At 36.7% G+C, this 13,098-nt stretch overlaps 1 protein-coding gene across 1 annotated transcript; it reads left to right on the top strand.

The window, feature by feature from the left end:
- The first annotated feature begins 1 nt into the window (after position 1).
- Positions 2–12,520, top strand: orai1a (ORAI calcium release-activated calcium modulator 1a). Its single transcript, XM_052603909.1, has 2 exons — positions 2–302; positions 11,105–12,520. The coding sequence occupies exons 1-2, from the start codon at positions 189–191 to the stop codon at positions 11,654–11,656; spliced, it is 666 nt and encodes a 221-aa protein (XP_052459869.1). The 5' UTR covers positions 2–188; the 3' UTR covers positions 11,657–12,520.
- Positions 12,521–13,098: the final 578 nt, after the last annotated feature.

Below are 13,098 nucleotides of genomic sequence, written 5' to 3'. Positions count from 1 at the left end.
CAGTCAGTCTGTAGTGCCGACTGAGTTACTGGCGCTAGTAGTCATTTTACAATCAGAGTATGTCATCAGTATCAGGTCGGAGGTCTTCGGCATACATACAAGTGTAATCAAGAAGACAGAAAGGCGATCTCGGATTAAAACATTAAGTTTCAAAACTTTTGAACTTACGTTACATCATAACAAGTGCAATGACTTCGAATGAGCACTCGCTTCAAACTTTGTCCTGGAGAAAACTTTACTTGAGTCGAGCTAAACTTAAAGCGACAAGCAGTACCTCTGCTCTGCTCTCCGGCTTTGCTATGGTGAGTTAATGAATCAATTAAGTTACTTAACACTTTGGGTGCGAAGGTGGAACTTATACTGCTATATAGTTGGAGCCTTGTAACATGACACGACATGACAGTCGCATTGATGTGCAAACGGCATCTGTCATGGATATAGCGTCCTTTAGAGGGCTAGAAACATCAGCCTTTTACACTAACCTTGTATTTAAGTCCTTCGACATCATTCTCAAAAGTGTTAGTCTGTGCTCTCAGTGGTGGGCTTTTTGATTCAGCCCAGTGAAACGAATCTTTTGATTCCGTTCATTAAAAATATTCATTCGTACCCGTTCAGCGATTCATTCCTTCTCTCCAGGTACTCGCCAGTAGGGTGACCACCTGCTAATAAGCCCAAGGGGGGACAAGGGCAAGGGTATGTTTCTGAGGGACAATGTGGGACACCTTGTGCGGGGTGCCCCCACCCCATGGGCAGACTCACTGATAGTGGTTTACCCATTTCTAGCACATACCACCTTACATGGTATATTATTAATGCCCTATTCCCCTAAACATGTGTAATTGCTGATGTATGCTCATGACAGAATTGACAGATGCACTTCCACTTACGATTTACTTTAGCTATTTTATTTTTCATTACAATTTATTAACTTTAAATAAATTATAATATAAAAATATAGGATTAAAATTAATTGTAGTTGTTCATCACCACAGGAACAGTTTAAAAAAAAAAGTCTAACATCACAACTCAAGGGAAGGGAATTCACTCATTCACTAATCCCTATATAGTGTACGGCAGTTAAGTTCACTATATAAGGAAGGAGTTAACAAATAAATAAGTGAACGGATTCGGACAGTGACGTATAGCCTACACTGCGCGTGAGACTTGGAGCTGTTGCAAAAACATTGCCACGTACTTTTATATTAAATGTACCTAATTTTAGAAAATAATAGTAATAGCAATAATACTCAAAATTACTTTACATTGCAGTTACAAATACCTCCCGCGTCAGCTTTGTGGTTTCATCGATGGTAGATATAGTAATAATAATATATTTTGTAATGCTTTTATGTTCATAATCATTAATTGCTATTAAAATAACGTACTGAGAACTAAAATAAACACACATAAAGGTTCATAATTATGTATTTATTACTTTTAGTATCTTGACACTCGCTCAAGCAGGGTTTTGAGCTCAGATAAGATGGTTGTTGAGCATCCTCAGGCGACCGTTAATTTTACATCAGAATACACTATATACCTGTTATTAAAGGGAAAATGTAAATTATCCACCAAATGATCATAATTTTTGTAAGTTAACAACGATGCCACCTCAGTAAATTAGTCAAATCGTAAACTGAGTTATTGCCTACATAACATGTTTTAATATAAATAATGTAGGAAAAACGTTAAAACAGAAAAAATAAAGATGTAAACTTCATCTCTCATTCAAACTCGCTCGCTCCGGCTCTCGCAGTAGCGTGCTGAACTTTCAAGTAATGGTCGTTCGACTGCCTGGGGCTCGAGGATATAGAGCGATCAACTTGTTTGTGAGCAAGCATTGATTATGCGTGACACAGTCTCAATTTGCGGGACGCATGATTTGGGCTTCAAACGCTGTGCGCGCACGCGTTACGCGGGACGGGTGGTCACCCTACTCGCCAGTAGACAAGTGTGTGTTTTTGTGTCTTATTGAGTAATTCACACAGTAGATTTAGTTTCAATGCAGATTCAATGGGCCCTACACAATCCCAGCCTAGAAATAAGGGTTTTATCTAGTGAAAGATCTGTAATTTTCTTAATAATAAAATAAAAAAATTGTTTACGTTTTAACCACAATTGGATATCTTACACTAGCTCTGCAATGCGCACGCGTTACATGTATTACGTGGTCATTAGGGATGCATCGATCCGATACTCGGTATCGGTATCGGCTCCGATACTGGCATTTTCTTCAGATCGGGTATCAGTCAGACGAGACAGATACAAATCCGATACTGTTGGGTATACTATTCTTTGTTATTGTTGAGCACCAGGAAAGGCACAAAAACATTATAAAGCACCAAACCATTTTCGTGAACATATTTCAAGTGTTCTGAAGCTGTCCCATAGTTCGGTGTGAGGTACAGATTAATATTGAAGTCCTTAAATTCAAGTTCACATAAACTCTTCTTTCAGCAATCAAATTGTGTGTTCGGTTACTACAGTCAAAACCATGAAACTCTCTTCAAGAGCACACAGTAACTGAGGTTTAAAACTGTTCAAAGAAAAGGCTCATTAAGCTAACGCACTGATTTAATACACTACCTATCAATATCTATTCCTTTTGTACTAGTGATGACCGTTTTGAAAATTAATTGATCGATTTGACCAGTTCTTCTTAGTGAACCACTTGAACCAGTTCACCAAATTAGACTGAATTGTTTTTTTCATCCCGGAGTCATTCATTTACTCAAACAGTACACTGACTGAACTGCTGTGAAGAGAGAACTGAAGCAACTTACAAATGTGGACAACAGAAGCGATCAGTTGTAGTATTACAACAACTACTATCAGATCCAAAACTAAAAGCTAAAACTGTATAAATACTATAAAAAAATAAAAAAAAATGACAAATGCATACAATTATTATTTTTTTAACTAAAAATAAAGCTTAAACAATTAAAAATATTAAAGAACAGAAGGTAAAAGAGTATAAAACATAGGTATAAAAGCCTACAATGTATATTTCTGAAATAAAAAACAAACACAGTTTCAAATTTCTGTAGAAATGTATATACTTGTTTTTTCATGAATGCATTTGACAACAATACAAAGTGCAATTTTACCATTTAGCTTCTGAATTATCCACTGACCTAGTTTATAATAGTATTTTTTAGGGGTGTAACGATACGCATATTCGTATTGAACCATTCGTATTGAACCGTACGCATTATGTACCGAACGGTTCATTGGACTAATTAATTATATTTGGAAAATAAAAAAAGTTTGTGAAATATAATGTTATGCGTTCAACAAGGTAGCGCAATAACCCAAACGATGTAACAGGCAATGCCCTTGACACCCCCGAAGAAAAAAAAAACACCAACTTATATGTTTATGTTAGGCTACTCAGTCAGGCGCTCACTCACTCAGTGTGCGCTGAAGGCTCGTTGCAAAATGGCCAATGCGTTTAACAGACCAGAAATAGAAGATCCTCCAATAACCAACAGGACTGGTGTTTGGGTGCACTTTGGATTCCCTGTAAACTATAATGGTGATGGCAAGAGAGTGGTGGATAAAAAACAACGGTCGCATCTGCTACATGACAATAGGGTACACAAGCAGAAAAAAAAAAAACACCAGCGGGAATACTTAAAGGGCGGGTGAAATGCTCGTTTTCACTCAATATCCTGTTAATCTTGAGTACCTATAGAGTAGTACTGCATCCTTCATAACTCCAAAATGTCTTTAGTTTTATTATATTCATAAGAGAAAGATAGTCTGTACCGATTTTTCCCGGAAAAACACGAGTGGCTGGAGGCGTGACGTGTGGGCGGAGCTAAAGAATCACGAGCGCCAGTAGGCTTTTGCGTTGAGAGCGTTCGGAAGCTGTGACATTACCGTGAGGAAAAAAACATCCAAAACAAACCATGGCTAACAGTCAGATTCAGCGTATATTTATGATCCAGAATCAGATCCAGAGGCTGAAATTTAACAAGAGCAGCATCAGCAACAACGTCTCTATGTGGTATGTACTGAAACTGTATATATTTGCTTAGCGGTTTTGGAAAATGACTAAGTTCCACTTTATGTCATCTTTTTGTCTGTGCAGGGTTGTCTTGCCCTGGCAACCAAAAACACACTTCTTTTGTGACAATTTGGTCTCTCGCTCTGATCAGTGAATGTCTGTACTGTGCTCTACTGGAGCGCACGCTCTTCCGGCAGAAGTGCCGTAGGACCCATATAAGGAAATTCCGCTCCATCTAACGTCACACATAGCCATACTCGAAAAAAACTTTCCGAAACTTGTGACAAACCGGAAGAGGTATTTTTGGAACAAAAATACTCCTTCAAATGTGCAACTTAATTTTTGAAACTTTGTCCATGTTTAGCATGGGAATCCAACTCTTTAACAGTGTAAAAAAATCAGTATGCATGAAATAGCATTTCACCCCCCCTTTAAAACATGTCAACTCATTTACGCCGACATCACCTTAGTGTGTCAGTATCTGGGAAAAGACGAAAAAAAGGAGAAACATACACGCAACAAACTATCCCCGCAGCATTTAGACAGACATTTCCAACGTATTCAAACAGGGCAAAAGACATCACTGCGGCGATTGGTACATTTACGTTACATTTATGTTATAGCCGCGGATATGAGACCTTACTATTTACCATTCATTCTATCATCACCATTATAGTTTACAGGGAATCCAAAGTGCACCCAAACACCAGACCTGTTGGTTATTGGAGGATCTTCTATTTCTGGTCTCTTAAACACATTAGCCATTTTGCAACAAGCCTTCAGCGCATACTGAGTGAGCGAGCGCATTACTCTGTAGTGGAAAACGCAGGTTTTAAGAACATGCAATTGAGCCCCGTTACAATATTCCTTCACGATCCCATTTCAGCCAGACCGTAATTCCTGCTTTGTTCCAAAAAACATAAGCTCTATAGAGAACCAATTAAGTAAAAACACACTCAATATAAAGAGTTATAGAGTTCCATATAAAAAGTTACATCTTTGTATTTGTTCATAACTACTACAACAATATATCATTTTCATTTTTTTTAAATAAGTAGCTGTTTTTGTTTTATACAGTATTCTGCTAAGAAAACACCATAGAAGATGGGTAAAGAATAGCTCCATCAGTTCAATGTAAAAAAAAAAAAAAATACATTGTTAGTTTTAATAAATAAAACATACCGAACCGTACCGTACCGAACCGTGACACCAGTGTATTGTATTGAACCGAACCGTGAATTTTGTGAACCGTTACACCCCTAGTATTTTTATCATAGATTAAGATTATATATTTTTCATTTGTTGTTTTTCATTAAATTGAAGTTGTATGTAGTAGATTGTGATTAACACACAAGAGAGGGATGATCAGGTCAAAACAGAGAAGTATAGAAAATCTACATTGATTAAAAAAAAAAAACTCTGCTGGGATCGGATCAGCAGATTTTTTGGTATCTTGGATAACATGGGCTGAGTAAATGACCAGGAAATTGTTATTCTGGACCTGAACTTATTCTTTAATAACAATTTCTCTGAGTTCATTCAAACTTTGTTCACAAAATAGCCATCTCTTTCAGTGAATGGTTTGGTGAAGGATGGCATATTCGTTCGGCAGGCTTAACCAATGAAATATTCCTTTACAACAAGGACTTGAATGCTGGTTTCTGGTTATTTATGCTGTAGTCTGTCTTTGAGGGCAAGAACGCAGTCGGTTCAAGTGTCTTCAGTAAATGAAAAGCTTGAACCAGTGCGTGGGAGTAAACGAGAATGAATCGTTCACTTAAAAGAGTCGTTAACACTGATACAGTTACCAATGAAGCTCCTAAATTAAATTGTTTAAATACCAATTAGTTTAAATATTAATACTGTAGTTAAATAACTACTGCATTACTGCAGTATTCGCTTGCAAATAAAAATGCACTTGATTTGACATTTTATTAAAAAGAAATTGACATTTGGGGTTTACATTAGTGGAGATATTACTTAAAGTGCATTTCAGTTTTCTCACAAAATAATATTAATACGAGGACATGTTTTGCTATCTGTTCATATTGTAGTGATGATGTTTGATTGAACACACAGCCGTTGATTTATATATGGGAAGCATTGTTTCCTCCCCTGTAAAAGTTCATAAACATGTTTATTCTGTTCTCATAACTAGAGTTTCGACTGACCTTAGAAGCAGAAAGGTGTTATAAGTTTCCGGAAATGTGTTTAAGCAACTGGAAAATTGCGTAGAGGTTGATTATTGGGCTTGAGGTTAGTCTCTGAGAAATAAGTGCATCACAGGAAATGAGCTGTACATGAGTTGCATGAGGTAACTGCATTTCACAAACAGCTCTCTCTTAGGGATACGTGTCAATTACAGATAATAACACATTTCAGTTTACCAAACTCATCTCATATCTGTGGCACCATGTACCATGCTGGGCTGCTTTTGGCCTCATTAACCAGAGGACATGGGATCTGTTGTGTGCTCAAAAGCATGAGGAAAAACAAAAATGTTTTTCCTAATCAAAATGTTTCTTGTTTTTCAATAAAAGATTTGAACATTAACAGAGTTGTAACGGTACGTAAAAATCACGGTTCGGTACGTACCTCGGTTTTAAAGTCACGGTTCGGTTCATTTTCGGTACAGTAAGGGAAAGAAAACTGCAGGTTGTTTATTACTATACACTCTTTTTTAAAAAAATACTTTTTAATAAAATATATATAAAATAAAAAAAGAATAAGAAGTAAAATACTGCTGCAAAGTTCTCCACTAAATAAAATACTCTCAGTCTCAAACCAATATCATATAATGAAATATAATGAAAAATATAAATAAATAACTATGATTACAGTGCAGCATTACCAATCCCAGCTTGTAGGCCTGCTGCACCAGAACCGTGCTGTGCCTGCTACTGTAGGTGACAGGAAGACCGCCGACAGACCAGGCTCTTGTCCTCATGACAACAATATCTATACTTCATGTTGAGCATAAATATAAAGCCTACTGATAAAGGACACCATCAACAGTATTGACGGCAAAATAGACTATGCCTGAGATGCGCGGCTCACGCCAAGTAGCCCAGAGTGCAGTCTGGACGATGGGGCGGGGCGACACGTTCGGGCGGAGCGACACGTGTCGCCCCGCCCACCCCAGCGGTTATTGGTTTATGTTTAAGATGAGCTTATTGGTGTAAAGATGAGTGACGATTTTACAGCTTATTGGTATAGAGAATTATGACGCTGTCGGAAGTAGACACTCAGATGAATAAACCTTTAATATAAATTAAAAAGTGAATATAAATCTTGTGTTTTTGCATTTATTGTTGCGTTTCCACAACATCCCGTATAAATACAAAGAGTTTTGGATTACGACGAACAGAATAGAAAAAAATGGTCTACTCCCTCAATGGCTGTAGACGCTACCTCGGCATTAATCGCTGGTTTTTGAAAATGACACGGCAATATAATGCGAAGTATGGTTATGTAGATAGTCATGGAGTACCTTGATTCATATATTCAAATTATATATACAAATATATATATATATATATATATATATATATATATATATATATATATATATATATATATATATATGTGTGTGTGTGTGTGTGTGTGTGTGTGTGTGTGTGTGTAACAAATTGTCACCAGTCTCTGAACGTCACCAATAATATACAGAACATTACCTTAACTTGCTCAAAAACACTTGTCACTTTCTGTTATTTGTTTTCTGAACTGCTCTACTGAAAACCTTATTAATCCTGAATTTATTTAGTTACACGCTTCTATATAAAAACATAATACATTTAATCACCCCTTTAAACACCTCTTCCCTGTACCCTGGTGGGTTAAACTTGAAAAGGACTCTGCACTGCACATCCGTCTGAACTCGTTCCGGTAGACAGGAGGACAATTCTTCCAGTTGGCCACAACTTTTAGCGTAAAGACAAGATACAGGAAAGATAATAATAAAAAAAGTTTAACAGCCTCGTACTACAAAATTCAATTGGAGAATGAGCATTAAATAGGGGGAAATCTTACTGTCTAGCCAGGCAAAGTGTGCCGCTTTCCGAAAAACTTCTTGAGTGAGCACATCACTAAACCATCTGCAAACCAGAGAAAGTGTCAAATATGCAGTCACCCGCTGACAATAACTTCACTGAGGACTTCCAGGGGAAGCTGTTGAATCAAAAACATACATAGGTTTATTTATACATGTATATAAAGTTATTAAACATTTATATAAACACTGAATACAGACAACCTTGCTTTAAACAAACTCTATAGATTGTTGTCACAACTGCATACTCATTCTTTTATAATACCACTAATAAAATGTTAATATATACAGTACTGTGCAGAAGTATTAGGCATGTTAGTATTTTCACATTGAAAAAAATAGTTTTAAGCCAATTATTTATATCTTTTGCTGTAGTGTGTCAGCGGGATATATTAGTTTACATTTCCACACATTCATTTTGCCAATAATTGTAATAATCCAGTGAGATATTTGTATATATTTGTATGCATGATCCACATGAAGATCTTTTACATTGAATATAAATATTTCTGTCTTATATGGTGAACAAAATCCACATTAGATCGCAAACAGAAGTTATTTAAAACACTCACTGCTGTCTGAAAATGAATTAAGCTGAAATGTTTTTAAATGTCTTTGATGCTGATGTTAACTGATAGCTATATATTAAATGATCCACGATGCTGACCAATATAGTACTTGTACATAATCCCAATTTCATATCTGAACAACTATGTAGCTGTAATAACTAAAATACCTCTGCATGTACACACGTGTAATTATTAGTTCTTAATGAATGTATGTGCACAAATAACCTGCTTTGCTGGACTCTGCCTGAAGACAATGTCTTTTGAATGGTGAAGATCCTCCCCTCAGTGGTTGAACTCTAAAAGAACAAATGTCAAGAGGTAGGTATATTGCTAGATATAGTACAGAGTTATGTTTCATGTAGCAACATTCAAACAGCTACATACATTTGCGGAGTGAAGCTGTGCAGGAGAACAGAACACCACCACCTCCTGATCATGTCATCCTGAATAATAATAATAATAATATACACACAATAATCATACATGTCTGTTCAAATAACTTGACAAATGTAATGGCAAACCTCTGTAAAATCAAACCTAAGAACTAAAGCCATGTACAGAGTGTACGGTTACAATCCACAAAGAACAATCAAATGAGCAATTTATACCAGTTATTAACAAAAATGATTCAAATTGAACGTACCATGGATAAATAAATGATCGAACATCGCATTTAATATTATAAGATATTTACACAACCACTTTTACTCACCTCATGCAATCAACGGAATAGCGTTATTACTCTGCTGCTGCAGTTTCCACCGTTCTGTTTGTTTCAACGCAAACTGCCCCCTGCTGGCACGGAGCAAAATGTCAAAGGCGGGGAAAACAAATATGTAGCCATCGTCCAGACTGCACTCTGGGGTTACTCGCTCACGCAGGCAGTTTGCTAGCTCTAACCTGTTAACATGGGAGCTGAATTAAAAACGGACACGCCATGAGACGCTTGCGCCAAGCATCCAGTGTGTCGCCGGCCTTAATCAGCTGCAGGGCGGGATTTGCACAAACTTCGGCCACTTAAAGCTGCGGTAGGGAAGTTTTGACGCTCTAGTGGTTAATTAAAGGAACTGCTTGCGTCTTGCGGAAGAACATCGTAGCCGGAACTACTTCTCTCTGTTTATGTCTATGAAGAATCACAAAGGTACTGGGTTACTCCGCCGCGGTACCCCCGAAGCAATCTAAACTAGTCCGAATATAAACACTTATTACAGATGCACCCTAGTGATTCAGGACAAGTTAAAAACACGGTTTGGAAAATGGATTCATGGTGTACTTGCTTATTATATACATTTTTCTACACTTTGAACACAAACAAAGTTACGGACCGCAGCTCTGATTGGTTGATTTCTTACCGGGAGCGGATGGCTTTCTGCAAATGGCAATAGGACCACTGGGAGGAGCCAGAGGAGCTTGATTTTTTCACAGATTATCTGTCTCATATTCTACTATCAGGACATAATGACAGGTTTAACAAATATGTAAAAAATATATATTTACAAAAGTTACCTACTGCAGCTTTAATATGTTCGTTTGGAAACACGAAAATGTACTTATTTTCCGCGCACAAAATATTGCATTACGTCATTCGGTACACACGTGCACCGTACTGAAAGCCCTGTACCGAAACGGTCCGGTACGAATACACGTACCGTTACACCCCTAAACATTAATAAAATAAGACCCGTGAAATGACATATTTAAGTACATAATTACAATCTCCAAGATATTGAGACTTATTTTTCACAGAGAATATAGAATTCTTTTATTTATTTCTTTGCTGCTTTATCGATTTAGGTAGTTGCAGTGAGCTAATGCAACACGTTTTGTCACAATTTCATTGCATACAAGTCATTTAAATGTATAAAATGGAATTTTATTTAATCCACTTTCTTTGGGATTATAGAATTTTCATCAGTCACATCGAAATTCATATTCAGACAGACACATTGATTGGATGCAAGCATTAATGTTTTAATTCTAAACACATGCTTAAAACACATCTCTTCCATCTTTATTTGACCCTCTAACTTTAACACTCACTATTCTAATTCTATTCTTTAAAAATGTAACTACCTTTCTAATCTTTTTGTATTCTATTTTCTTTTCATTTATTATGCAATTGTATATTTATGTGTGTGTGTGTATGTGTAAAGACCTCTAATTAGCTTGCTCTATTCTTTTATTTTTTTATTCTATCTGTTTTCTTTTTTTATTTATTATATTAGTTAAAATCCCATGCTACGTGTACTGTGTTAACCTAACTGAGACTTGTTATAGCACTTATATATCATTGCTCTTTTTGTTGTTTTTGATTGCTTCCACTGTCTTCATCTGTAAGTCGCTTTGGATAAAAGCGTCTGCTAAATGAGTAAATGTAAATGTAAATGTAAACAGGTTTATCTCAGTTTAGTAATTTGAAAGTTTAATTTATTGAGGTTAACTGTGACTGTCTTATGTTACCGATGAATGTGCTTTCAGGTGGCGATGGTGGAGGCCCAGCTTGAGAACGATTACGATTACCCTCCGGGCTTACTGATCGCTTTCAGTGCCTGCACAACAGTGCTGGTGGCCGTCCATCTCTTTGCCTTGATGGTCAGCACATGTATCCTGCCCAACCTGGATGCCGTGAGCAACATCCCCAACCTGAACTCCATAAAGGAATCTCCACACGAGCGCATGCACCACCACATCGAGCTGGCCTGGGCCTTCTCCACCGTACTAGGCACCCTCCTCTTTCTTGCTGAGGTGGTTCTTATGTGCTGGGTGAAGTTCCTCCCGCTGAAGAATAATTCTGCATCTTCAGGGATAAACCCGGGGGTAGCTGCAGCAATCGTCTCTACCGTCATCATGGTGCCCTTTGCCTTTGTGTTCATTGTTTTCGCCATGCATTTCTACCGTTCGCTGGTCAGCCACAAAACAGAGCAGCAGCACCAGGAGTTGGAGGTTCTGGCCAAAATCACTCAGATGCAAAATCAACTGGATCACAGGGGAGATGCGTCCAACCATCCCTCTTCAGCACACTTAGTCTAGTCGACGCACTTAGATGAGCCCTTATTCTCAGACCAAACAACATGTGGACTGTTGTCCTGAATAGACACCAGAGGATGGGAATCAGGGATTCTGCAATTGCACTGTATTGTGATGCCTTGTTTTATATGTAGTGTACATACAAGCTTAACCGGCATTTCTAATCATCTCTTTGCACACAAAATAAGAGAAAAAATGCAGTTGAATTGGTTTCTCCAAAAAGAAGACATGTAGTTCGAGACTTCAGGAATTGATTGGATCGTTGTCTCGTTTGAGTGAGAGGTTGCCTCACACTTGCCCCAGTAAACACATCATCAAAAAAAGACAGAGGGGGTTAAAATTGAGGTAAAAATAACATTAAATCATAGCATTAATGTTAAAATTAAAATAATGTTAGAAATTAAAGAGTTTTGATCCCCTCCCTTCCCTACTGCTGTTAGTTGTCTGGCTGTCTTACTCAAGCTTTAATTTCGATTTCAGCATTTTTTATGCTTCCAGCTTAGAAAAAGTTTTTATAGCTGCAGGATTCAGTGGCAAAATGATAAAGATGTAGGCCTTTTTTTTAAATTGTAATTTAGGAGTTGATTGAATAGTGACACCAACATGTTCGCAAGAGGTGTTTGGTTGTTCTAGTTCAGTATTTCCATTTACTGTTAGTCCAGATTATTACACTCAAATGCAGTTAGAATGTTTTTCAGTATTATGATGATAGATTAATTTTCTTTTTCTGGTCAGTTTAACCGCATGAAGTCTAAATGTGGTGTTACATTTTTACCCTGGAAGTGACATAGTGTCATGCTTTTATTTTTAAACGCAGCGTTAAAATGTCATTGAAAATAACATTTGGTAGAGCCGTTTTTCCTAAAACCCACATGTAAAAAAAAAAAAATTGCTGGAATTTTTGTTAATTATATTTTGTGATTCAGCTCAAAAATGTATATTATAAATATTGTGTATTTTTTTTTACTCTGTTTGTTCGTCGTGTTTTGATTGTGTGAACAAAATGTGGATTTATTATTCTTAAAATAGATATTTTAAAAAGCTTTTTGCTGTGAAGAGGCAATTCAATTATACTGGTATAATTTGTTTACAGATTTCATCCTGTGAGTATCTGGGCTGCTGTTTTTCCTGAATCTTTGAAATACCCCCCACTTAAAGGTCAAACAAAGCCTTATTTATATTTCTTGATTTTATGAGATGCCATAGTTGGGAGCTGATGCTTTATTTTATGGTACTTTTTTATAAGTATATGTCAAATAGAAAATGTGCATTTGCCTAATAAAAAGTGAAAGTGAAAAAAGTGCTGAGTTTTTCTTTTGTAAGAACAGTTTTAAGCGAGTAGAATTTTTTAATTGTTCCAAACATTAAAAAGAACATAATTTCAAAATCCCTTTGAATTTTGTATCAAATTATAAGCACTTTTGATGGGGTAAACAGAGCACTTT

This window comes from Carassius gibelio, chromosome A8, assembly GCF_023724105.1.
Source record: "Carassius gibelio isolate Cgi1373 ecotype wild population from Czech Republic chromosome A8, carGib1.2-hapl.c, whole genome shotgun sequence".
NCBI lineage: Eukaryota > Metazoa > Chordata > Actinopteri > Cypriniformes > Cyprinidae > Carassius > Carassius gibelio.
Note: the sequence above shows the minus strand (reverse complement) of the source record. Positions and strands in the feature narration are given on the sequence as shown.